The following is a 27,163-nucleotide window of genomic DNA, read 5'->3' on the forward strand; positions in this document are numbered from 1 at the left end:
GGTGGCGAGGGGTGGGAGGGCGGCGATCGGAGCGCGCTCCTTGAGGAAGGTTTCTCTGTAGCAGGCTGCTGGCGGGGCAGGTGAGGAGCCCGGCTCCTTAGGGAGCGAAATCGCCTCCATGCACGGTGCAGCCAGCCGTCGGTTCATCGCGAAATCCCGCTTCTGTTAGAGGGCACGGCCTGGAGGACAACGCCGTGCCTCCTCAAACGGCACAGATCCAGAGGAGGGGAGCTGCGGGGAGCGTCTTTCCGTTCAGAAGAAATCACAGACTGAAAGGAATGTGCCTGTGAGCAGACGGAAAGAGCCACCGTAAACTAAACAGCAAGTTTCAGATCTGAATTGGGCGTGATTATTGTATTAGTTTTGTGTATTCGATACAGGAACTGTAACAAAATAAAACAAAAACTTGCTGACCTACAAGTTGAAGTCCGTGTAGGACCGGGCTGCCGCCGCTGCGCGGAGATGCGCGGTTCGGAGCGAGCATCGCTGCTGCTCGTCGGATTGCATCTCCACAGCCTGCAAGTGGTGAGTGCGACTGGTCTTCTTTCCAAGTGTAGAGAGCGTTTGCAGATGACTGGCAAGGCTTTGAAAAGATGGGATCTTTCAGAGCCTGCCTGTCGACAGGCAGATCCATAGAGGAGAACGAGGAATGTAATCTGCCGATCTGCCTCACTGGTTTCAGTGTCTGTGCTTAACGAGTCTGAACAGACACACCACATCAGTGAAATGTGTTAAAACGTGTAATCTTCTAAGTTGATATTGTTACTACTAGCACCATTAGGAGTTTTTTAGTTTCCCAAATAGAATATTTTGCTTTGTATTTCTAACTTTTTATATCTTCCTTTTCAGATCTTTTCAGCTAACACAGGTACATCTTCAAAATGGTGTTTTGGTTTTGGCTGCTCATTTCTGAATGGGTCCAAAGAGAACATACGCAATTCTGATTTCTAATAAACTGTGTAAGTTCTCGGTGTTTTAGGGGAAAAAAAAAAAAAAAAAAACTTTCCATGATTGACTGAGTTTTTAAAAATTTGTGATGATATTGTTGATATCTTTATAAACTGTAAACCTCACTTTTAGGAGTCTCAATTCTATCTAACACTCACAGGTGGATTCGCTCATGCCACAAACAAATAAATAACAATTAAAATCTCCTGAGCACTAAATATCTTTTAGTGTTCTGTGCATTTTAGACTTCCTTCAGTCTCACGTTTTGTGCCAAGAGCTCCTGTTGCCTTGTGTGTGTAATATGAGGAATACAAGACTGCAAGGAGTGCTTTCAAAATGTGCTCAGTCTATAAGCAGGATATTCCTGAATACACTGACCTGTGAAAGTCTTAAACGTTTAACCATAGCCATGCTGTTTTAGTACCTAGGTGCTTACTGCAGCACATTCTTTCCACAAGCTGCAGAATGCACGTTTGATCCTATTCATGTAGAGTGCTGTTCAACAGGTTGTATATCTATATGTGGATTATATCCAGTATGTTTAGAAAAGAAGTAGACTGAAGTGTTTAAGGGTTTCCAGTAAAATGATGATATTGTCACATAATAAAATGGTGATAATATCACAAGTGATATTATGAGAGCAAGTAGCAGTTATTGCAGTAATTAAGAGATTACAGAAGTGAACAAGGGAAATAGCACTGCAGAATCAGTGGAATGTCGATCTGCTAAAAATCAGTTCACCTATATGCTTGCTTAGGGTCTGAACAATCATCTTGTCAAGACTTCCCTACATTCAAGAACGACTGAAATATTTTTCTGATTATGGCTTGTTTTCGTCTGTGTTCGTGTGTGGTTTTTATTCTTTGTGTGTTGCTTTGGTTTTTTTGTCTTGTTTTGTTTTTTTTAGGTTTCTCTATGTCTATATATGATGTGACCTCAAGAAGCATTTATCTCAGATGGTCCAAGTTTTCAGGAGCCTCTTCTTACAGAGTCACAGCTACAGCTGTGAATAGTGTAGGCCATTCTTTACTGGCTTATTTTAGTGATGGGACACTTAAGAGCACTCTAACTTCATTAATTCCCAATACTGTCTATGCTATACAAGCAGAAGCCATTGACAAGAATGGAATTACTCTGGCAGAAACACAGACTGTGCAATCAACAGGTTAGTAGGAGAACCTTCTTGAAGAGTAATTTCAATTGACCTCTAAAGGGTTGGAATCCCTGATGTTTGTTGTATTTGTAGGGAATAGCTGCCATTCCTGTTGAAACCTTTTGCTGACACTCACACTGAATTTGGTAGCAGCATGGTTAGCTCATTTTCTCCTCTTCTTTTTTCTTATATGATTCCCTGAGCTACCATGCACAGCTTGCTCAGTCTCCAGCTTTCCAAATTATTTGCCCTTTCATTACAAGCGCAGATGTGAAGCTGTATACACTGGTGCTGATAAATGGTATTTTTGTTTCAAAGGACTGCTAGCATATGCTAGCATTGATGAAGAACCTACATAAACAAAGTACTTTTTAACTCACGCTGAAGGGCAGTTGAGAAAATATTTTGTTGAAATTCTGTTTGAAAATACTTTAAATCATAATTGAACACTGGAACAGGCTGCCCAGAGAGACTGTGGAGAAGTTCAGAACCCACCTGATGGTGTTCCTGTGTGACCTGACATGTTTCTGCTCCAGTAGGGGGATTGGACTAGATGAACTTTTGAGATTTCTTCCAATCCCTGACACTCTGTGATTCTGTGTAATAATTTTTAGAAATAGTCATTACCTTCCCAGTGTTTTTGTTTGTTTGTTTGTTGTTTGTTTGTTTTTTAATATAAGGAAGCAGTGCAATAACAATTAAAAGTAGCAGTGTTTATCCTGATAGGTATAAAAGCCTTCTACTGCTAGATCAGTTATCTGAGAACAGACATTAATGATCCATGTTTTCTAATTTATTTTTGATACCAATGATGCTATTTATTTTCTTTTGTTATGAATTGCTACTAACGACTGTATATTAAAAGGAGAAAAAATGCAATAGATAGCAATTGCTCAAATACACAGAAAGACACAAGTGCAAATGTTCTGGGGGCATGGTCTTATAGAATATATGTTGCCATTTTTAAAAGGGGACAAAAGAGGGTGTCTAGTATGAACAAATGAGAAAATGCTTGGGTCTAAGAGAGCTTCTTCCCTATAAATACATTTGCCTCGAGGCACATACTGACATCCCAAATACGTTTTAATTCTTTTTTTTTTTAGTGCATCTTTTGTTGTTATTCATGTTTTAGCTCCAGACGTTCCTGTTATTGATCAAGCTTACTCAAAACTTAGCAATAGTATCACAGTAGAATGGAGAGCAGTACCTGGAGCTACTAGTTATCTGCTGGCTGCACAGGATGGAGATGCCTGCATTGAAACTGTAGTCACAAAATCACCAGGTACAGTGATGGGATTGGAACCAGCCACCTGCTACAGAATCACCATCAGGTCTGTAAACGCAGGAGGAAAGAGCCGCCCTTCACCTTCCAGAAAAACAACAACAGGTGGATTTTATTTTTATTTCTGTTCTGCATTATTGTAATCTAAAGAATTTATGCAAGTATCTTAACTTAAAAAATAAAATAAAAAAAAATAATTAAAAAAAACTTTTGGAGCTGAAAATGAGCAGCATAGCAGTGTAGTTAAGAAGCGTAGCAGTACCAATAATTACAGTCTTGCATTTTAGATTGTATTGAGCACATTCTCCTTGCAGTTTTTGAGGACTGGAATTCTACTGTTTGACTTAATGACAAGGACATGAGTCTGAATTAGTGGTTTTGCTTTGTGACTGTACTGAAAGTTAATGCTTAATAGAGAAGTTTTAATAGAGTTTCTGTGAATGTCTGGATTTTATTTTAACAAGAGACGCAACTTAACAGAATGGAATAAATGAATAAAATACAACCAGAAGTACAAAACAATAAGATAATGTAAAACTTAGATGATGGGAAATACAGTGTCTTAGTGATTTGCATTCTTCTACACACTCAACCTTTTGTAATTTGTTTATAAGTTGCATGAATTGCATTCATTTTACAAAACCTGTCATATAATAGAAGTACCAAATCAGTTTCCTAATTTATTCTGCCAGTCTTGGATTAATTTGTTTTCCTGGGGTTGCTGGGTTGTTTTTTTTTTTATTTTATTTCTTTTTTTTGTCTTTTTTTAAGGTGGTGATTTTTAAATTCGGGGTATTTTTCTGGTATTTGAACCCACCAAACAGTATGACTGAGAAACTTAAAGCCTAACTGATATTCTTTCTCAACAGTCTTGTCTGCTCCAGTTCTGTCTGCCAGTTCCCCGAGCTGTGATTCCATTGCCGTGAGCTGGAAAGCTGTGTATATGGCAGTTGGGTTCTCTGTGTCCCTGATGAGATCAGACGGTTTGGGCAGAATGCTGAAGCAGAACACCACCAATACCTCCTTCGTATTTTCAAACTTAGATCCAGGAACTCTCTATACTATAAAAGCATATGCCTGGAATGCCAACGGCCTTCCTGGAGATGATTTCACATATAACCAAAGAACAAGTAAGAAATGTTCTTTTCTGAAACTTTGTAAGCATTTTATAAGAAGCTGTACCAAGAAGTATTTACGTACATAGGATTACATTATGCTTTTCTAAGATACACTGGATAGGTTTTCTCATCATGTAAGTTTTATTCTATGGAAACTCAGATGGTGTGTCTATGTTTAATGAATGTTACTGAGGTAAAGATACCATTAACTACCAGCAAAGTTTTACAGGCCTGGGTAAAGATTACACATGCTTAGACTAATTTGAGGATTTTTCTTAATTATTTTTCTTACTTATTTAAACAACAAATATTCAAATAAGGCAAGGAATTTTAAAAGAATGCTCGTTGTCAGAGTACAACTAAAATAATTTATTTATTTAGCTTTTAAATCAATGAGAGTTGAAAATTACTACATTTGCATGTTCTGAGAACGATGATGTCTGTAGACCATGTGCAAAGCTGTATTTACAAATATTCCAAACTGATATACCGTAGGTCCTAAGGCACCAGCAGATGTTCAAGTAGCTTTCAGTAGTGGAGCTTTAAGAGCTATTGTTTCTTGGATGCCAGCAGAAGGAGCTCTGACTTACAGTGTGACTGCCTCCAGTGGACTGTTGAAACTGAAGTGTAACACATCTTCTTCCTCCTGCACAGTACCATCGCTCCAGTGCGGGTCTGAGTATTCCGTTTCTGTCACAGCACATAATGATGCTGGATCCAGTAATCCTACTGATGCAGTGAGCTTAAAAACTAGTATGTGAATAATCGATTATTACATAGCTTATGGCATTTGGGCATACATTTATTTAATTTCAAATGCTAGGCCATTAACATTCTTGGTTCTCAAAATTGTTTTTGCTTCTGAACTGTGTGCATGAACTATGCTATGTATGTTTGTGCTTAGGGGATAATAGCCTAAATTTTCTTAATATTTCTGCGAGAAACTGGCAGTGGTGTATATATATTGTTAGCTGAAACAAAAAGTCTGCCTTTTCCTCTTACCCATAGTACATATTCTAAAGTCAATTTTCTGAGTGTAAAACTAATCTAAGGAATAGCAGCTATATCCTACTATGGTAGATCTGTCACAAAAGACCAGGAGAAATCTGTGAGGAAATAGCACTGAGGACTGGCCATAGACTGAGAACTGTTCAGGCTAGATGTAGTTGTAACTTAGAATGCAGATTAACAAATAACCACTTGCAACTAAAATGGTACCACTGGACTTAATTAAGATGTGGTCATAGACCATTTCAGGTAGCAGCTTGGTCAGTACAAAAGGCTGCTAATCTCTGCTACTTAGCACCACTACCATGCCAGAGATTAATGCTTTCTGGTCTGTTAGATGTATGGCCCATGTAAGCAAAACCTAAACCATGGAAGCTACATGCTACCTTACAGACACAACTTAATTACTGATTTATGTAATGTTACCTACCTCATTTTGACCTCTCATTGTGAGTTAGAGATGACTCGAGAGGAACTTGGGAATAGTTCTAATGGAATGAAAGCCTTTGGTAAGAGAAAGTTTAAGCTGTGGTCTGTAATCTTCTCAACCCATATTGCTTCTGTTTGACCATGTATAATTTAATTAGCAGCAAGCTGAACTCTTTGAACCAGAAAGAAAGGAAAGATGTTATTTGAGCAAAACCTATGGAGTTTTCAGCCTATTGCAAAATTTTAGGATGCCACCAGAAAGAAAACCAAAACAAATTACTTTTTTTAATCAGACACAGTCAGTGAGTTTTGTACCACCATATCAAAGGTTTTCACAAAAGTTTTTTAGATGACAAATGCTATTAAAACTAGTATTCTGATAATCATCCAGAACTATTTATTTGTGAGAACAGAATGTGCCAATTTCTTCTGCAATACTGTCTGGTGCCTCTGCTTTTGATTATGGGATCTCCTTCAGCAGATCTCTCTTATGTAAGTGATGAAGATCGCATGTTTTGTTCTGTAAAAATCACAGTCACTTCTCATCTAAATGTAAGTAACATCATCTGTAAAGCCATTTGAGTTCCTGTTTTCTTGAGCAAGACAATTCTAAATATTCAAACCGTATAGCATAATTCCACATATATCAGATTTTCGTTTTTTTTTTTTTCCCCTACAGCATAGCTTGAATACAAATATTCCAATGACAATTATTTTTTCTAATTTTTTTTTTTTCAGTTCCTTGTGCACCAGGAAATATATCAATTAAAGATGATGAACATGGAAACTTATTGGTATCATGGTCTAGAGTAAATTTTGGACATTATTATGTGGTTTTTGTGAAGAGCGATGATGGCTTGGAAGTATATTGCAACACATCCCACACACAGTGCCATTTCCAGTCAGACTGCGGTTTCACTTATTTCGTTAGTGTCTTTGCATATAACAATGCAGGGCAGAGTCCTTTAGGTGATGTATTCAATTACACAACTGGTAAGTAGTAAAGTATTCTTGCAAGTTCCTTTTGGATCTGCTACCTGTATTTGTGATAGAGCTGAACGTACGTTTTCATTTTTTCAAGATAATGACTTAAACTTCAATTTTTCCTTAGTGTGGGGGCAAAATAATCAGTTCGGTGGGAAATTGTGAAGAACGTCCTTAAGAATTACTTAGATAATCACCAGTTGTTTTGCAGTTTTAGATCAAGGATATTCATAATTCTGCATGTAAGTACACATAAATACAATGATTACATATCCATTAGGAGGCCCTTTGTTAAAAAAAGGGTGTGGAAGTACTCGGGCAGTAAGTCTGGGATTAATGACGCTCAATTAGTGCAATACAAGACACCTTTGGCGATTTAAGCTATGAAGCAGAGGCAAATGACAGTTTTCTGCTCGGGCTGAACCTCCATCTGTGCCTTGCCTTTCAGCACCGTGCTGCCCCAGTAACTTCCGCGCAGTGCCGGTGTCGAGCGACACGGTGGAGGTGAGCTGGGCTCCCGTCCGCGGTGCTGAAATGTACGAGACCAAGGCTGCCTCCGGGAGGGGGACGGTGCTGTGCAACGACACGGCCACCGCCTGCACCCTGTCTGCTCTGCGCTGCAACACCCGCTACAACGTCACCGTTTACTCCTTCAGCGAGGCCAGGGGCAGCAACACTTCGTGTGCATCTAAGTATGTGGCAACAGGTATGTGCATTCCTACCTTCCTTTAGCGGAAGAAATAATTAGGTAGACTGCAGTGATTAATGCATGAAAAGCATTAGCAGAGGTCTAAGTTACTGTAACTGACATAAGTGAAAACAGAAGGCTGCTGGAAGTATTTAAAAATGTACTGTGATGAGGGACCTAAAAAAAAGATTTGGACTGAAAATTACTGAGTGCTCCAAGCTTTTGAAAATCACTTATAATTCATTGCTGTTATTGTATGCAAAATTCTATGTTATCATTTTTGTCATGAGTTCTAAATTCACACTAAGCACAACAATGTCAGGATTACACACTTTTCCAAAGGAGCACATTAGTTTCAAATGGAAGTTAATTTTTGTGTAACTGTTATGGTATGTATAAACAATCTGTTAAACAACTTTCAGCTCCCTGCAGTCCTGAAATTAAAAATATCTCAAAGGAGGCTCTTTCTGTGATCAGTGTGCACTGGCAATCTAACAACGAGGAAGCTACATATATCGTAACTGCCCAAGGAGAGACTGGCCTTTGGCACTGTACAAGCTCTGGAAACTCTTGTACCCTAATTAATCTTCCCTGTGGATCTGCTTTCTCTGTCAGTGTTGTAGCAAGATCACCAGCTGGACAGAGCTTGCCAAGCTACAGTGTCCCTTTAGAGACCGGTATGTGGGAATTGTGTTTGATGTGAAATACTTAGTATCATGGCACTATAATATTTCTACATGTGTTTATAAATGCGTATATGTATATAAAAATTACCATTTGTGCAAATTATAGTTTCTCTTCCTGTACTCTGCTTAAAATATGCGTGTGTGTGTGTGTGTGTGTGTGTGTGTGTGTGTGAGAGAGAGAGAGAGAGAGAGAGAGAGAGAGAGAGAGAGAGAGAGAGAGAGAGAGAGAAGGATCACTTGGCATTTGCCTCAATGTAAGCAGCCATAGTGCAATCAGTTATGATACATCACAGCTAACAAATATATTGACTCCCTTGTCAGTGTTTTGACTTCTATTATTACCAGGCGAAGCAATGAGGTTATGCCCATATCACCAAACTAAACAGTCTAAAGAGAAGATTAAAGCACTTCCTACCGTAATTCCTGCTATTAACTTGTTAGCAGAACTTTATCCTATATTTTTCACCCAGACGATTCCAAAGCACAGTTCTGGGGTTAGTGTAGGCCAATTTTAGGATAGGATCAATTTTAGGATCAATTTTAAAAAGGCAGTTCAGTTTTTAACAGTTACTTTGATTTGTAGAGAAAAAACCTTTGAACACAGGCAGACCTCAACTGTCACATGACTTAACAGGTAGAGATGGACCCTGCTTAATCGGATCCTAGACATGGAGCCAGAGTCATCTTCCCCAAGCTAAGGTTTGCCTGAAAAGTATGCTAGTTGTCATTGCTCTCAATGCACTGCTCTAGTTGCAGTCCTTCAAAGTGCTTTGTTTTCCAAGTGAAAAAAATGAACTCTCTACTTTTATTTTACTTTTAAGCTCCTTGTTGCCCTAACGACCTGACACTAACTCAAGTGACACAGTCGGTAACAAACATCACCTGGTCTGCTGGAATGGGTGCACACACATATGCAACGACACTGGAGTCTCCAAAGGGACAGGCAAGATGTCACACTCTTCAGAACTACTGTCTCCTGGGATGCATCACATGTGGCACCAACTACACAGTATCACTGAAAGCCATCAGTGAAACTGGTTTGACATCCCATTGCACATATCAAGGATATTCTTCCAGTATGTAAACAATAAATGCAATTAAGGAGAAAATGACTTAATATACAGCTTAATTGAATAGCATTCCTCTAATGCAAGTAATGCAACTGAAACTCAATAAAGTTGCAAGTACCCTCTTTTAAATAAAAGCACATAGAATTAATTTCACATATTATTTAAACCCTGTTCTTACAACTTTGAAAGAAGCTTTAATAATAATACTCCTGAAACAAATATTTAATTATGCTATGGCATAATTAAATTCTAGAATCCACAAAAGGTTTTCTAGGTTACTGCCTCCATAATAAGTAGAAAAGAACAGTATTCCAGTACTACAAAACAGTAGTTAAATTCCAGCTCCATAATTTGAGTCTGAGAGCATTTTCTTTCCTAGCACGGTTCAGTGATTATTCTGGTTTTCTGTTAAGTAACTTCTCAAGGAAATGCTGCTATTTAACATGTTGGTAATTATGTCGTCTGTGAAAAGGCACTACAGGAATTTAGAACATACTGTACTTCACAGACATCCGTACTGATGCATTTCTTATTCTGCTAGGTGCTTGCTGTCCTTCTGGAGTGAAGCTATATAGACTTGGCAATAATGGTATCCGCGTATACTGGCGAGCTTCTGAAGAAACAATAAGCTACACTACTGATTTACGTGGCTCAAAAGGCAATTTCACTTGTTCACCTCGCTCGGGTCTAAGTTACTGTGATATTACTGAGATACCTTGTGGTGATGTCTACACAGCAGTAGTATCTCCAGCTACGGATAAGAGGCTGAAGCTCACCTTTTGTCCTAAAAAAATATATTCAGGTAAATCTTTAAAATTTTTTGAACGCTATTTTTTTTCCCCCATGCACACTAGATAGTTAAAATGTGATCAAGTTATTTGAGTAAAGGCAGCATGCAGCAGAACTTTTCTATTGTGCTCACTCCAGAATAATTTTGTGGATGCTATTCTGCAGTATGTGTGATGGGCTTCAGAAACACTTCAAGATTAAGCACAGAAAAGTTGCTTTTTCTTAGCACAGATCTTGCATAAGGATCACTAACACTTAACTGATGATTCTAGTGAATACAGAGAAGTTAATTTTCAGTTGGGAGAGCAGAGGTTATAATACATGGGCAAATAAATGAGGTTTTATAATCAGAAGTTAATTAAAAAAAGATCAAGAACTTCTAGAAAAGGATTCTTCCCAAGTGGGCACTGAACGTTTTGAAGTAGTAGTAATTTCTTTGTGATTCCTTTCTGAGGGCATAAATTTCATCCGCTATCAAACTGTATTGTGATGCAATTGCACAGTTGTTTAACATGGACTACATTCAACAGCCTACAACCTAAAACTTAACATTCGTACTACCGTTTATGTCATTTCAGTAACCTGTTCTGGAAGCTCTGTTGGAATGGGTAAGAACACAGTACATTCATTCCATTAATCATGTTCACAGAAGCACGTTAGTTAGCACTGTGTAAAACCAAGTTGCAAATAGTACATATTTGACAGTCAAAGCTTAGAGTCATGCAGGTTCATCTCACACGTCATCTTACAAAGCATAATTAAAAACCACCGTTACCTGCATTGTTGCCTGTGTACCAGCATGCCTTCTACACTGTTGCATGACTTTCACTGTTTATCTAATAATACGTAATAAAAGGCAGGCTTATCTTTTATAGCCCAGCCATATTCAGTTATAAATTAAACAAGGTCGCTACTCTAAATGTGACTTACCTGAATCCATTCTACTTTATTTCACAAGGGATTCAACAGGATAGTCTTGTGCTTCATTTCTCTATATAAAAGGCTTGAAACAACACTGAATGCACTTCACTAGATAGTTGCTTTTCCATAACTGGTTATGTGAATTTCTGAATTGTTACAGTGATATACAGAGGGAAGAGCAGTGCAGAACACGTCTAGATGGAAATTCTGGCTCAGATGAGGAGGTAAGTTATTAGGTCAGAATTGCAATGTACTAATCAGACTTTTCCTTCTGCTAAAATTTTTGGAATTAGAGCAATAAGCTTAATCAATTCTACCAAATAACTGATCTGTTGAAGTCCACCACGTTTACCTCATGTTGTCTACTCCTTTTATCAACACTGATTGATTCCCTCATTCAGTATCCCATCTTTCACTCCCTTGAGTATTTCTTATAAAATTTTATTACTGCCAGAAGCGAAGCAAACAGATCAAGATACTCTCCATTGCTCATTTACTTTATTTTCTTATCTAAGATTACTCCTCCCTTCCTCAAAGTACTAGCTTTCTGGGCAGTTCACTGTCCTTGTCTCAGAAGGATGGTAAGAAGTCACTGGTGGCCTTTTTTTCTTCCACCCCTTCCCCCCCCCCCCCCCCCAAGTTGATCATTTCCTCTTCACCACTTTCCTTCACTTCAGCTATCCTGGATGTTACTGACTCTGTTAACATCATTCTCCCTAAATATCCTTTCCCTGAAGCTGGAAAGATGATCTATAGCTAATTGCAACAGTCATAGATACTTGAAGATTGGGAAGAGGGAACCTGGAGATTTAATCTAGGACACTGAATTTCAGCCTCAACTGATGATGAGATCGCTTATAAAATACAGCTGAACATAAGAGATCCTGATAATCTCTAACTGTAATTTTCAGTGTAAAGCAATCAGTTCTGAAAACTGTTCCAGAACATCAGTAGCAGCGTTCCAGACCTAATGGATACCAAAACAGTAAAGGCTGAAATAAAAAATTAAATTTAACAAAGAGCAGTTCAGGTGCACTCAGAACTAGTTTGAGACTTCTATGTTATGCCTATTTGATAAAAGTGCACGTATCCTTGATAACTTGGAGAGCTAATTTATGAACTCAACATACTCCTTTTTTTTTTTTTTTTTTGCTTTGCTGCTGAGCTGACAGTTATTACTAGCATTGACTTCTTGGTTTTGGAAAAGGCATAACATTTCCTCATACTCCACTGTGGTTACTTTTCCAGCTGACACAGACCTGTTTTTCTGCACATCTCACATGAAATATTACACAGTATGATCAGACTGGGGTTTTTATGTAGAAGTGTCACTTTGTCTTCAAAAGAAAGATCACAGAACACAAACACTCTTCAAGTGGCAATAAACATGCAGGGAAAAGCTGAGACCCAATACAAAGGAATTAATTGAGAGTTTATTCCAGACGGTTCTTCTCACTTAGAATACAAGTCAGAATAATCTATCAAATAGACCTGGACTTTAATGACACAATTTTTTTTCCTATAACGCATTTTGGTTTTTGCTCCTAACAACCTGTTTAAAAAGAAAAATCTGCCAGATGAAATGTTCAGCACAAACTGCAATCTTACTATCTGTAGAAAATATGACTTAAAAAAAAGGACACTATCAGGTAATTGTTATTTTAAATGTTTACACTTATAAAAATGCTTTGGAAGCTTGAAACTGAAATCTTTTGAAATGATTTTCTTCTTCCTACCTCCCTCTTCCCATGTGAAATGCCTTCATTAGCTCAGGATTATCGTAACTTAGAGTGCAGCTGCCGATTAACAACATTAAATTACCATAAATTGATAAATGGTGTTTAACAATATCAGAACTTTACGTATTTTTTTCTCCCACACAAAATGCATAGATGGCTACAGTACTCACCCATCAACCCTTACAGTGTTTGCCTGAGGTAGCCTTTCTAAAGAATCCTGTCCTAAAAAAGCCCATTATAAACTAAAAATTTGCATCTAAACTACTGTCTCCTCAGAATTCCACTCCCAACTTGACACCAGTGGTAATCAACAAAAAACATTTTAGAAGTTTTTGAAAACAGCAGGTATAGTGGACATAAGTGTTACTCTAAATCTGCAGCCCTCCATGTACATCGTATGCACATAAATATCTCAGCTATTATACACACTCAAGGTCCATCCCTAAAAAGCCATGCTATTATGTGAAGCACAGCCACGCTAACTTCAGGATAATACAAACCATAATTCCACATCTACAAAACGAAAGTAGAATTAGTGGCAGTTTATTGCCTCATACAAATTTAACCAACATGGCAACCACGCCAAAGGAATTAAAACATTTTCAGGACATATGTACAGACTGTACATTTCAGAAACATCTGAACAATAAAAATGCAACAATCTCTGGATTACAAATTAAACTAAACAAATGGTTTTGAAACCGTCAATGTATTGAATGGGTTTACAAAGGCACTTCCCTACCCAGAATAGGAAATGACAATCTGCAGCCTAGAGGGAGGTTGGAGAAGAATGCTCATCAACTACTGCACAATTTCAACTTTAAGAAAAAATAAGCAGGATTTAAACATTTATAGGATTCAATGTGATCCACTTCTTAAAGAGTTCACACAGTCTCATCTTTGTTTTTCTGTTGCTTTTCCTGGCTCTCTCGCTCTGTACTTTGGCTCCTTCGACGATCGTGTTTGTCCGAATGGTCCTTGCTATCACTGTGATCATGTTTGTGGGAACGTTCTTTGCTTCTACTACGCTTTCTAGATCTTTCTTTACTGGGACTGTGATCTCGTTTTCTTGACTTCTCAACACTATCTGTTCTTCCCCTGCTTCTGCTTCTACTTCGTTTATTTGATTTCTCTTTGCTTTCACCTTTATGCTTACTTGATTTCTCTTTGCTCCTGCTTCTGCTGCGCTTGCCCATATTCTTACTTCGGCTTCTACTCCTATGCTTTCTTTCCCGGCTTCGACTTCTGCTATGCTTTCTCTCTTTTTTGGAATCCCTCTTATCATCCCGGTGTTTCTTGTCATCTTTGTCATCCTTGTGTCTTCTCTCTTCTGTGTCACCCTTACTTTTCCTTTCTTTCGATCTTTCTCTAGATCGATCACTATCTTTTTCTCTCTCACTACCTCTATCCTTATCATAATCTCTCTCTTTTTTCCGGCTGCGTTCATTTTCTTTCTCTCGCTCCCTATCCCTATCTCTTCTGTCTCCTTTCCTGTCACGACTTCGACTACGGCTTCTATATCGTTCCCTGCTTCTGCTTCGTCTCCTTTCTAGTGCACGATCAGTACTTCGAGACCTACGCCTCTCTTTTTCTCTCTCTTTAGCTTCACGTTCCAATCGCTGACGTTCTCTTTCTCTTTCAAGTTCTCTATCAAAACTAGATGACCCATGGGCTTCGCGATGATGACTTCTGCTTCTGGATCTTCTGGGAGACCTCCTGGGACTGATGGATCGTCTTGGAGACCTTTTAAAATAAAGGGTATTCAATATGAAACAACAGTTTACCAAGTAAAGGGAACCTATCTACTCTACAATAGATTTAGCTTTACATACACAGCGTGTATTTCATCTTAAATACATGTAGCCTACAAGAGAGCCGTACTGTCAGATTTTATCCACGAACTTCCATAAGCTATTTGCCCTAAAAGCCATCTTACTAAAAGATTACGTAGGTCTTCATAGGAAGTCACTCAACAATAAACTTTCAACCTTTATTTACAAAGTGACATATATACAACCTTGAACGTCTACGTTCTGTATGCCGGTCTATTTCTTCCATTCCCTCCTTGCCATCTTTTTTAATTTTTCTGGGTCTGCTTTTAATTTGCTGATCAATAGTCTTCTGGACTGGCACAGGAATTCTTGGAAACAATGTGGAAAACCATTCAAGCTTAGTGAGGAAGGAACGAAGCATCTCCCCAATGGTCATGACGCAGCCTCCACCGGCCTTCACATCCAAGTCCTATAAAATACAAACAGAAAATATCCTGATGGTCAAAAATACTCTTTAATTATTTAAGAAAAAATGCTGCTACATTACTGCCCTCTTGAAGTCTCACGATTATGTAAGTTTACTTGTCTTTTATTCTAATATATTTCCTTAGAAAAACTCTTAACTCCGCACCCTTTGGATTTGGCAGTATGTTACAGACAGGGAGTGGGACTTAGTACATGTGCATGCAGGAACATACTAATCCTGCACCATCTGGATGCTAAGGGACCGTCAGTGCAGAGATTAACACAAAATCCCCTTACACAGTCCGGTTATACAGTATGATCTTGTATTTTATATAAATGCCACAAAGTTGAGAAGTTCTCTGAAACGACATTTAATACTTCATTTTGTGGATGCACAACTGCATAACATCATACCCAACCCTGTGGCCTAAATCACTTAAGAACGATATCATTGCCTATCTAAAAATGATCATAGAAAAATCTGTAGTACAAAATGGCATCCTAACAATATTGGAAGCAATAGCAAACCAACTGCCATGAAGCAGTGAGGTTTCTAATTTAGAAATATGTAAAAAAATAAATAAATGAACAAATAATTGGAAACGCATAATCCATGATGACCATTGTCTCTGAAAAGGGTCATTACCGCATGAAGGCCTTCTTGCTATGCCCTCTCACAGCTCAGGACATGTTAGTCAGCTATTGTCAGTCCCAAACCTATAGTGCAAGCACACAAGGAAAGTGAGATTTGTTATCTAAACAGGAAGAGAAAATCTAAATGTAAAACTGCTTGCACTCACACACATTTAAGTGTTCAGATATACAGTATTTCCAAATATAATCGCTGCAGAGATCTAAAGAAGAAAAAAATGAGTTAAACGTAGCACCTGGAGAGTACGTACAGTTAACAAAATAAACGTAAGAAACATTTTGAAAAGTAGCTGTGTATCCTGAGAAGTCTTTCATTTTCACAGCAGCATGTCAAAAGATGAAGTGCTTCCACATACTTTAGAACTGGAGGAAAAAATCCGGTAGGTTTAAATTTACAGATAAATTTGCTTCATCCAATGAGTCTGACTAGGGCTAAGCAACTTAAAACAGCCCCAAGCAATTTTTCCTAAGTAACACAATGCTACTGAAAGGAGCTGGGAATCAAACAGTAATTCAAAAAATACTCTGGATCATTTTAAACAACAACAAACAAATACACTCTGATAACCAAGAACTGTAAAGACTAAAGCGTATGAACTAAAATAGGTACTCCGAATAATAAACCAGTTAAGATCTGCACAATGAATCACATTTGTGATTTGTTTATTGTCCAGGGAATCAAGCTACTCATCAGACCCTGAAAACAATGCTGCCCCAATTTTACTCTTAAGTTATAACACAGCTTACATTACCTAGTAGCACCATCTAGGGGAGAATGAGGATATCAACAGCTATATGATCAAAATGTAAATTTGTTTTCTGTTAAAAACGTACAATAGCACAAGGTTACCTGAAATAACTTTCCTTTGCTTAGTGCTTTTGATACTTGGCATGAAAGAAAACTGTTTAAAAATGCACTGTATTGCAGTTATAGATATAATTAATGCTTCTTAATACGGGCATTTGGACATCAATTGAATTTTCTTGAAGTACTTGACAACTGTCGCACTGAAGAGCACAAGGGATCCCTCCTGTGCAACTCTTAAACCCAGGATACAATTTACAATCTGCTCCACCAATACAAATTGCAACACTATGTAACACTCAATATTCACCTTGATGTACCTAAAAACCTCATCCACAGGTTTCTACTGTGATTCTCCCGACAGTAAGCAGGAGCAAAGACACTCTCCTATCTCACTGCACACTAAAGCATCCGCTTCAGTGAAATTCCCATGTCAGCACCTCATGATGCATTTCATTGTCTTATGAGCAAAAATGTTAGTAACACCACTTAATGCAGAAATCCAGCTGTTTCTCCTCCCAAAAAATATTCTCTTTATATTCCAAAATTTACAGAGATCTTAGGTATTTCTTTTTAGGCTAACATTGCTTTCTACGCGAGTACCAACTCCCCTGTCCCAGCAATATTTGCAAAAGGCAAAATCAGCACTCTCAGCACGTACTATAGCTTAAATATATTTTTTTTCTTTAAAAAATGCACTCATAAAGCTTACTGTCCACATTCTGATTTCATCAACTTGTTTTGCACGATGTTATAATTAAAAAAAAAAAAAATAACACAGTGATAAATTGAAAATTTCATTATATCTTTGAAATCAAAGAAAAATGATCCAGGTCCCAGCTCAGATCTGTTTCCTGCACTAATAAATGAAATTACAAGAATAAAAACTTGTAGCATCAAACTACAGAAAATCTTATTAAACAGTTTTAAGTTCTAAAGTGGTAACATGGAAAGAAACAAAAGAAAATAAATTATTACCCTCGCCGACATACCTCTTCATCATCAAGGAAGGATTCAAACCAGTCCCATAGATCTGTAGGTGGCTGTGTGTACCTTTAAGTACAAAAAGAATGGAAAAACTTTAATGCAGCCTTCTGCGTATCACATCAGCCATCAGCTGGTTGTATTAACACTTACCTAATATACATAAATCCAAGAGCTCTAATATATGGAGAGTCCGTATGTGTAATAAGGCCCATCACTTGCTTACGGGTGAGCTTCAGTGTAAATAATTTATAGAGCAGACAAAAGGCAGTAGACACAATTCCTCCAGTTCCAACACCACGTACCTTTAAAAGAACAAAATGTTAGTGACAACCAGGAAGTTAACGGGAATAAACAAACACCATCACTAATACAGGCTAACTCTAAATCTATTAACAGGACTGTGTGAAAAAAGTAACGCTACTTGCCTCCACAGTTTCATCTCCTTTGGAAGCAAGGGGAATATATCAACTCTTTGTAATAAATACTTTTACATGTAGTAACTGAGCCAACATACAAGCAAATCTGAGCTATGCTTGGAAACTTTGTTCTACCAGAAACAGAAAAACTTAAGGCAGCACGTACTTCTACTTACCCCTCCACACATTCCTGTCTGGCCTGCTGTTTTTCTGCTCCCCTTTTCCCATGGTTCAACATGTGTAACCTGAAAGGGCAGGGAAGGGAAAATCAAAGAAAAAAGGAACAATTATAAACATCCATAATGTTTAGCTATGTATACAGATTTGATTTAAACAATGGATTGCCTAAATCAGTCTTGATCAGCTTGTCTTATCAGAAACTCAAGATCAAGTCTGCTTTGTCTCTAAAACAAAGCATTTGGCTTTTTAAATTACATTACCCAAAATCACAGAGTTAAAAATGAACAAGCCAAAGAAAGTATCTTATATTTGATACTGCAAACACTTTAAAAGCCAGTGTTATTTTCCCTGTAAACTGTAGTGATGTTCTTAAAATGGTTCATATGTAGTAAAGAGTAAAACTTCAATTTTTCAATTCAAATCTTTTGAGATGCACTTTGAGATGAGTGTACAAACGTCATTAACATCATTCCCTACAGATGACAGTAAGAGTCACAAACTGCCCACGCTGCATTTGAAATTCAGAGGAATAACATCTGGGTCAATGAATGACATTTCCTAAAGACATCAACTTAAAAAAAAATAAGACAAAAATTCGGCAGTGCTACATGGGACTGTGTGCTAGTGGCCAAGCTGTACTGCCATTCAGGTATTAAAACTCTACCAGAGTATGAAATGAAACCAGACACGTAAACAATTACTTGAAATCAGAGATGTAACATGGGATGAAAGAAGAGGCTTGACTGTTTTTGACTGTTACTGTCTTTGCCAAATGCTAAACATAAGAAAACAATACTGGGGAAAATCCACCACAGGTTTCCATATTACAGCATTGTCAGCAAATTTCAGAAATATTACATAAATAAGAGTGTATATCCTTCCCACTATTTGTTTTAGCCTCTCACGGGAGATAGAAGTACTTTAGTTAAAGGATCAAATATGACATTATCGCAACAGCGGCTTCTAGTTTTTCAATATAAGCACGCTGTTTTTTCCCCGAACATGAATAAAAAAGCCCCAGAAATAATACTTATTTCAGAAGAGAATACTTAAAGTTTTAATCTGACAAAGTCTACTACATGCACTGCTCATGTCTGGAAGCACACAGAGTACATGAAGCTGAAAACACGCATAAGGACATAAAATCAAAAAGGAAGAAAGAGGAAGTCACCTTCTTCACCAGTCCAGAGCTAAAACAAACAGGACTTAAGCTGCTTGTGAATTAATTCAAATATCTACAAAGAATCTGTATGTTCAACAAGAAGCCCTATGGTTAGCTGCCTGTGTCAAGTCAGAACATTCGTCCGGAGACTCCAAGATTCCGAATTCTTGAATTTTTGAAATGAGCTGCTTAATCATATTCCCAAAACAAACACACATGAAAGTGTATGGTAGATATTGCATTCCTCCAAAAAGACAAAAAAAAAAAGGTCAGCAATTACTCAACATTACTCAGGAACCTTAAAATATGAAAAGAATTAAGACCTTCTAAATATCATTGAAGTACCTTCACCATCAGACCATCTTCTTCATATCTATCACACATGAGTAAGTAAGGATCTGAGTTTTCCCTTTAGAGTTTATTTGTAAGGAAAAATAACTGTCAAGCTCAGTAGACAAACTTTATTTACACTGGATTAAGAAGTTGACTTTTAATTATATGTCAACACTCCTCTCCAATTTAAGATGAAGCCATTTAAAAAATGAAACACTAACACAGAACTAGCTGAACTACTGCAGCTGAACTCTACCAATACAAAGATTAATCACATCAACTGGTTTTTTTGGACTGCATCTGAAAAGATCCATGTAATACATGCATGTTCTCCAATGTACTCCGAATATCTATCAGTTTTTCAGTTCCTGACTTCATTTGCAAAAATAAACTTTGCTGCTTTTTTTTCTGATAGAACATGTTTTTTCTTTCACATGCAGCAAATGGTAAACAGACTCCAAGTACTAGAAGAAATCAGAAATCTGTTCACAACACCACAGGTCAAGCAGAAAAGCATCACCGTAGAGAGGAAAAGCACACTACCCTTGTAAGTATGGGCAAACAATGCGAAATATTTCAAAACACTTCTGCACAGTTATTTCCAGTTACAGTGACTTGACTTACTCCGGGGTTAAACAGCTACTTTATTTTTCCTCTGAAGACTAAAAATCAGTTTAGTGACTAGTTTAGTACTAAAATCAGCTTAGTGACACAGTAATGTTACCAAGCAGTCCAAACGTACCTGAGAAAAATATCCCCATAATCTCCCAAATACAGCTGGCTGATAACTGCAGCCCAAAATATCTGAGTTGTGCTCTCGCTATCGGAACAACCGAAGCTGTGCTGATGAGCATTAATTACGCATACCTCAACCTGGGAGAACGGTCAATCCCGCTAACAAAACAAGAACTGACCCGTGGGCGCACTGATGCAGGTCTCTTTCCAGCACATCCAACCCAGGGCCACGAGCAGCGCCATAACTAACTCGTTTTTGACCGGGAAGAAGACTGGTGAGGAAGTACTAAGCTCTAATCGGGAAAGAGCCACAGGCCAGCTCCCCTCGCAGCCACCCGCGCCCAGGGCCATGTCTTTGGCGCAGCCATACGGGGCTGGCGGCTCCCGGGCTGCAGAGACTGCTCGTTTGTCTTCAGGGGCGGCACGCAGCGCGGGTCCCCTCCCCACCCTCCGTCTCAGAGCGCAGCCCTCGGACGGCCATTTCACGCCCTCTGCCCTGACTCCAACTGCCCATCTCAAAGCAAACTCGCAACTCCCCAACGCTAAACGAACGGGAGAGGCGTTTCTTCCGAAAGACAGAGATCTCGAACCCTCTAACTAAGCAATAAGAGACGCGTTGCCATCTCTCCCAGTGGATAAAGGAGGGGGACCCCGCAGGAAAGCAGAAGGCGAAGGCCGCAGTCCCCGCCCACCCGCTCCGAGCCGTCGCGGCCGGGCGGTTCGGGGCAGGCGCCAGCAGCGCCCCGCGGAGCCCAGGCCGCGGCCCGCAGCCTCACCTTGAAGTAGATCTCGTCCACCACTTCGTGGTACGTTTTGAGCTCGTAGAGCTGCACCTTGAAGTAGGGCGACGAGAGGATGTTGGTGAGGATCATGGGGTTGAGGTTCATGGTCTTCTCGTTCCCCCACAGCGGCAGCACGTTGCCCTGCTTGCCCGAGGCCGCCGGCTTGGGAGCTCCACTCTGCAGCTGCTGCTGGGCCGGCGGCACCGCGCCGGGCTGGTGCTGGACCGCCTGCTGCCCCTGGCAGTTACCGGCGCCGACGGCGGGGCCGTTGTTGGCCATGGCGGCGGGGCCCGCGGAGGGGCGGCGGCACGCGGCCTACGAGGCGGACGAACGGCCGCGCCACAACGGAGCGCGGGCTGCCGGGTCGGGCGCTGCCTCCGCCAACTGCCGACAAGATGGCGGCCCCGGCGGAAGTGACGGCCGCGCTTTCCGGGGCCGAGCCGGCCAATCCCCGCGGGGAAGCGCAGCCGTGCGCCTGCGCTCGGCCGCGCGAGAAAGGGCCCGGCCCGAGCCGCCTGGCAGGAGGTGGGGAGTGCCGCCGCGTCGCGGCGCGAAAGAAAGGCTTCGCGAGTACCGTCCGGCAGCCTCGCGGCGGGCGAGCGGCCGACGGCACCGGGTTACCGCCCGCGCCCTGTGAGCGCCGAACGCGTCGCGCATACGCCTGCTGGTGGCCGAAAACCCGCCCTGCCGCCGCGTGCGCGGCCCGTTGGTGAGGGCGGGCCGGACGCCAAGCGGGAGCCGTCGCCTGCCGGCTGAGCTGCGGGCGAAGGCGCCTTTCTGAAAGCAGTTGACTGGTCAGACCTTAGGAAGAGCAGCTCATCTCCCCGGACTCGTAGTCTGCCTTCGCGCGGTGTCTGCACCATTAGCTTAAAGCGAGTTGCTGTCGCGCCGTGACAGCAGGCAGCTTCTCCCACGTGCTGGCCGTGCGATCCGGCCGCACTTTTCTACCAGGAACACCGCCAGCTCACATCGGCCTGCTTTCCACAGCGTGCAGCACCGCCCTGACTCACCACAGCGCTCTGCTGCCCTTATCGTCGTTGCTCACCAGTAAATGTGCACTTAATCTTACAAAAAATTGAAAAAAAAAAAAAAAAAAGCAAAATGAGTAATGCAGTAACAGCAATGAATAATCGTGTTCTGCACACAGCGAGCTAGGGTCACAACTTCATTTTGAAAGATTTTTTTTTATCTTGTTTAGCTTTAACTTCTCTTGCATAATCACTTGAAGACAGCCTGTACTTGTTATCACTTATATAACCCAAATTGTTTACTCACATATTTCTCTTTTCCTGCTGGAACATTTAGTCAATATGTTCCAAAAACTCAATCTTCTTCCTCTGTAAGTTCACATTTTTGTGAAACAGTCCCTCTTTACTGGTGCGACAAACTTCAGTACACTTACCTAAAACCTGTTGATCCCCTCACCTCAAACTGGTTTTTCTTTTCCTAGGTACCCAAGCTTGTCTTCAGACAGAATCAGAGCAAAAGCAAAAAAACAGCAAGGAGGAAGTGCTTTTGACTGGCAAAAAGTAAGGAAATAAAAGTAATGTAAAAAAGGAAGATGATAGTGATGTGTAAGAGCCCACTTCTCATTCACACAGTTTATTTCAGATTTATTTCCAGAACAGGCCTAATCTATTAGTTGAAGGTAAGGAGAACAGTGACAGCATTCGGTCATAAAACATCCTCTGAGTGCCATTTGATTCTTAGCTCTTGAATTACAGTGGGATTCAGCTTTCCTCTAAGACTGCAGTGTTTTCTGGCAGTGGTGCTGTATTACCTTTCTTGTGTGATCATATTTAATTATATGTATTTAAACATTAAAATGAAGTTCTGCATACAGTTGTTTTTCTCATCCCAATCGCTGAAGCATTAAATAAGTTTCAGCAGTTTAGGATTTCTTGATGCATTATTTTCTACTGTAAGATGCTTTCACTGCTTTTACTAGCTATATAATTGTTTTCTTTATGGTACAGTGGGATTAATTTAAGAATAGTGCATTTAATTTGTGAGCTTATTGAACTGAATAAACCTTCAATATGCAATCTGCAATTTTAAACTGAAATGAGGAAAATACCTCTGACCAGAAGTTCTCAGAACAATCACAGACTCATGGAATGTCTTGGATTAGAAGACACCTTACAAGTCATCTGGTTCCAACCCCTTGTCTTGGGAAGGATTGCCACCCACTCAAATCAACTTTGATCTGCTTTGAGCAGAGGACTGCACTAGGTAACCTCTCTAGGTCCCTTCCAGTATAAATTAACAGTCTCAAGGAACCATAGGATAAGTAGATTTATCACTGGGTAAGGACAGGGAATAACTTTGAACTGACTAAATAAGAGAAATGCTGCACTGTGAGAATAACACAAATTTCATTGATATAGTAGGGAATAAGCAGAAAAACTTCTCTAAACATTTTTTCTTAGCGAGAAAAAGATCAAACACACACAGCTTGAAATGGTTAATGATGTCCTCCATCTCTTCCACATTGCCAATCTTTGAAAGACCCAGTCTTCCACCCAAACTTTACAACCAAAAATGGAAAAGAAATAAGGTATCTGTCACATTATTTGTATATTGTTTAAAGTGAATTGCTATCATAAGTACACTTTGGATACAATGCAATGCTTTTTAGAATCTCTTTGCAATTCCAACTCTAGTTTATGAACTCTTAAACTACCTTAATTACGCTGTTGGAAAGAGTTGTGAAATTATAGACAACTCCCCATATCTGCTACTCAAACCAGAAGTGAATGTGGACAGTGGATAAGTGCCAAAAGCCTGAAAAATCAAAGCTCAAATATAGTAGAAGGCAGTCATTCCAATAACTTGAGATGCCTAGGAAACCATTAGGATAGTCAGTCTGCAAGCATCCTTGTATACATTTCCTAGCTATTCAATAAACAACACAGCTTGCTGCTGACTATTTATGTTATGTCTGGAACACACCCTGCAAAACACAAAATGCCTTTAAGCTGAAGACAGGCCAGCTGCACAGGGGCTGAGAAGGCAGGAGGAGCTGAGGAGTGTGCCCACAGCCAGTTCCTACACAGGCTCTCCAGCCAGCAGGTTGCCTGCATTGTGTTTCTCATTCACCAGGGCCTTGTTCTTAGGTCTAGTGGGAATTACTGCTTGTTAAGTGTTCTCATGTGCTGAGACACGGTTGTTTTTGCAAGATGTGAGTTGGAGGTGGGCTGATGGTTGTGACTCTAGTGCTATGTTATCATAAAGCTTAAGCCCAGCAAAACCAGTCCTCTTCAGTGACATAATGCTTTTCCAGGCATCTCTTGCTGCTCACTGTGTTGCAGAATTCACAGGGAGCCATGCACACACAACCATCTGAATAGTAAGAGAAATCAAACCATAGATGAGTAAAAAGGAAACAGCTATGTGAGTGAGAAACTATTGTTCTGTACTTGCTGGAAAAGCAGTGCAAGGTAAAGTTGTAGTTATGTCAACATAATGCAAGCATAATTTAGGATAGAGTTGTATGCAAGTAAAAATGGTCTTACTAAAAAAGTTGCATGCTGTAGCAATTGGACAGATAAGTATAATAGGAAAGGTATTACAATAAAGTTGCGATGATAGAAGAAATGGCAAGATAGATACTATAAAGGAAGATTACTTACCCCTGTCAAAAGATTCAAGGTTTGCAAGGAAAAGCTTCACCAAGAAGGTTTCCAGAAACGGCAGTCAGCCCTTAAATGAGATCTAAGAGAAGTGCAGCCAGGCTCCACTTCTTCCGGCCACACTGAAGGCTGAATTGCCTTCACCTGTGCTTCCAGGGCTGACCGCGTCCTTTCCCACGTGCTCAATTAGTGGTTCAGGCTGTGATTCAGCAGTTGCACATGAAGTACTTATGGCACAATTTTGTTAATGCCTTTTTTTTTGCTAATGCTAGCGACCAGATCTTTCTCTCCTTAACTGAGACTTGAGCACTGCTGACGATAGCCAATTCTGAACTTTGATGTGATGTAGAGTACTTAAAATAATGAGTTAACTTCTGTATTTTTAGGCTTACTGAAATACTATGGGTAAAGACTTTGAAGGAAGGCAGTTTACTGGCGAGATTAAATTCACACCACCATTATACAAACAACGCTATGAGTTTGTTAAAGATTTAGTGAGGAAATACAAACCAAAAAAGGTTGGTATGTTTTGTCTTCTTGTATTATAAATGTAAAAAAAAAATAGCTAATATTAGGTACCTCTAGAGTGCAGGAAATGATTAGATGATCTGGTGACCTAATTAGATATCAATGCTACTGGCGAAGCTACTGTTAAAAACAAATTGCTTTAAGAGACATTTGATGATGTTTCTCAGGCATGAATATAATATATTGTAAATTTATGGGCAGTAGGAAAATACAAAGAAAACATGTCTTAGCCTATCCAGGAGAGCAGGTAGCATTCTGGTCTTGATTTGACATTGAGAATTTTGGATCAATAGTCTGTCATTGTGGTGTTTTTTGTTTTGTTTTTAAACTTCTAGAGCTTTTAGGTTTGTGTACAGTATCGGATTTACATCATTCCTCACATGGATGCTCTTAATTGAGAAGTTCAGAGTGTAGAGTTATGATAGACCAACTTTTCTCCATCCTAAAGGTCTGGTCATCAACCACTCCTGCACTTTTGTTATTTGAGGGCATATGCCTTCGTAGACATTCTCTGGAGTTACTGGGGTGCTGTACATTTGCTTGTTTATAGCTGTAATATCAAAAGGTTGCCTCCCTTTAAAACATTTTGAAGAATTCTCATGTTTTGAAATACATTGTAACTTTGTCTAGTTCACTTGTATAGTTGTGATTATTAATTATTTTATTACTAAAATGTTTTTGTTATAAATATAGAACATATTTATGGAAGTCTCAAATCATTTAATATGCAAATGCTCTATATTACTAATATCTATTTTACAGGTGGCAGATTTAGGATGTGCTGACTGTACACTTCTCTGGATGCTGAAATTCTGTGGTTGTGTTGAAGTGTTAGCTGGGCTAGATATCTGTGCAGCTGTGATGAAAGAGAAAATGTAAGCTTTGGAATTGTCTTAATTTAAGGTTTTTGTTTGATTTGACCTTGTGGCACGATTTATTAATAACAATTTCAAAATGAGGGTAAATGCAGAAATACCAGTTGGCAAATGTAGAGCAGTCCATTATTAATTGGTTACAGTTCCAGCTGAATCAGATTTCCTGGGGGAATTGTTGGGCTGTAACATCACCTAATGCAGCATATGTCTGGGTCATGGCCCTGAAGGTGTCTGCCTCTGAGAAATATGCTGTTTGTAAAGGTATAGAAGCATTGTCTATGGTTTGTTATTCTGTTTATGCTTGTATGTGACGTTACTGTCGTATGCAAGTCTGATCCTCCTTGAAATGAGCGTGTAACTCTTTCTTTTATGGGGCTTCATTTTTGATCACCTTATTGAAATGGGAGGTTGACTCAGTTTTGTGATTAAGAAAGCTCTACAACTTCTAACTCATGTGGCCCCTGAAGCACAGGGCAGATTTGGAGGAGCACCAAAGTCTCTCTTCAAAGCTAATTTGAACTGAAAGCTTAATATGGCTTCAGTAAATATGTAGTTTATAGATGCTGATATTGTCATTTGCTCTTTCTCAAGAATGAAGAAAACTAGCCTTTTAAAGTGTAGTGTTGATTTGCGTTTTGACCAGTGTAGTTTTTCAGATCAAATTTTGCTTATATATTTTAGTTTTCAATCTCATTTATTTGAAAAAAGGTTTATACTTCATAACTTCTCCCCAGACTCTGTAAAGCATGTGTAAAACAGAAGTATTGCATTTCTAGAGTTAAGCTACTATCAGAATTTACAGTATCTTCTTTGGGTAAGTATCTTAAAAATAGTGTAAATTTTTGTAAAGGAGAAGGACAACTGTTGGATCAACTCTGCACTTTGCATCCTATTGAACTGACTACAAAAAAGATGTGTATTAGGATTTTTTTTTTTTCCCTGTAAAATGACTTGACTTTTGGAGTTAAGTATCTAAGTAGGGTATTTGCTAGTAGAGTTGCATGCACAATTTATCTGTCCTAACG

General features: G+C 39.4%; 3 protein-coding genes across 5 annotated transcripts in view; 2 read left to right on the forward strand and 1 right to left on the reverse strand.

Annotated features, from left to right (window-relative positions):
* Positions 1-5: 5 nt before the first annotated feature.
* Positions 6-11,316, forward strand: FNDC7 (fibronectin type III domain containing 7). Of its 3 annotated transcripts, none has more exons than XM_042873747.1 (13): positions 6-525; positions 850-868; positions 1,856-2,113; positions 3,234-3,488; positions 4,253-4,513; positions 4,997-5,254; positions 6,677-6,931; positions 7,371-7,628; positions 8,033-8,287; positions 9,118-9,372; positions 9,908-10,168; positions 10,734-10,763; positions 11,237-11,316. In XM_042873747.1, exons 1-13 carry the CDS (start codon positions 463-465, stop codon positions 11,272-11,274), a joined length of 2,466 nt encoding a protein of 821 aa, XP_042729681.1. In that variant the 5' UTR covers positions 6-462; the 3' UTR covers positions 11,275-11,316. The 3 variants fall into 3 exon arrangements, with proteins under 3 accessions (XP_042729681.1, XP_042729684.1, XP_042729683.1); XM_042873750.1 differs by having other exon boundaries at positions 5,156-5,254; XM_042873749.1 differs by lacking the exons at positions 6-525; positions 850-868 and adding an exon at positions 877-959.
* Positions 11,317-12,489: 1,173 nt separating this feature from the next.
* Positions 12,490-21,382, reverse strand: PRPF38B (pre-mRNA processing factor 38B). Its single transcript, XM_042873909.1, has 6 exons — positions 21,098-21,382; positions 18,088-18,156; positions 17,646-17,797; positions 17,501-17,561; positions 14,833-15,056; positions 12,490-14,558 (listed from the first exon to the last, which is right to left on the reverse strand). Exons 1-6 carry the CDS (start codon positions 21,380-21,382, stop codon positions 13,700-13,702), a joined length of 1,650 nt encoding a protein of 549 aa, XP_042729843.1. The 3' UTR covers positions 12,490-13,699.
* A 455-nt stretch (positions 21,383-21,837) lies between these two features.
* Positions 21,838-27,163, forward strand: part of HENMT1 (HEN methyltransferase 1) — a 34,959-nt gene continuing 29,633 nt past the window's right edge. Inside the window, exons 1-4 of the mRNA XM_042873253.1 lie at positions 21,838-22,150; positions 22,554-22,632; positions 25,122-25,253; positions 26,026-26,138. Coding sequence (XP_042729187.1) covers positions 25,137-25,253; positions 26,026-26,138 — 230 coding nt within the window. The 5' untranslated portion in view covers positions 21,838-22,150; positions 22,554-22,632; positions 25,122-25,136. The remainder of the gene's footprint in view (positions 22,151-22,553; positions 22,633-25,121; positions 25,254-26,025; positions 26,139-27,163) is intronic.

Source organism: Lagopus leucura, unplaced genomic scaffold (assembly GCF_019238085.1).
Source record: "Lagopus leucura isolate 7727_CA_CO unplaced genomic scaffold, USGS_WTPT01 Super-Scaffold_100009, whole genome shotgun sequence".
NCBI lineage: Eukaryota > Metazoa > Chordata > Aves > Galliformes > Phasianidae > Lagopus > Lagopus leucura.

What these genes read in the sequence shown, in the direction of transcription:
- FNDC7 (XM_042873747.1), top strand. Translation starts at nt 463, where the DNA reads ATGCGCGGTTCGGAGCGAGCATCGCTGCTGCTCGTCGGATTGCATCTC. An exon ending in TTCCAGAAAAACAACAACAG is followed by an intron (nt 3,489 to 4,252) that starts GTGGATTTTATT and finishes CTTTCTCAACAG; the next exon opens with TCTTGTCTGCTCCAGTTCTG. An exon ending in CAGTGTCCCTTTAGAGACCG is followed by an intron (nt 8,288 to 9,117) that starts GTATGTGGGAAT and finishes TTTACTTTTAAG; the next exon opens with CTCCTTGTTGCCCTAACGAC.
- PRPF38B (XM_042873909.1), bottom strand. Translation starts at nt 21,382, where the DNA reads ATGGCCAACAACGGCCCCGCCGTCGGCGCCGGTAACTGCCAGGGGCAG. An exon ending in CTTGGATTTATGTATATTAG is followed by an intron (nt 17,562 to 17,645) that starts GTAAGTGTTAAT and finishes TTGTACTTAAAG; the next exon opens with GTACACACAGCCACCTACAG. An exon ending in ACAGAACGTAGACGTTCAAG is followed by an intron (nt 14,559 to 14,832) that starts GTTGTATATATG and finishes TTATTTTAAAAG; the next exon opens with GTCTCCAAGACGATCCATCA.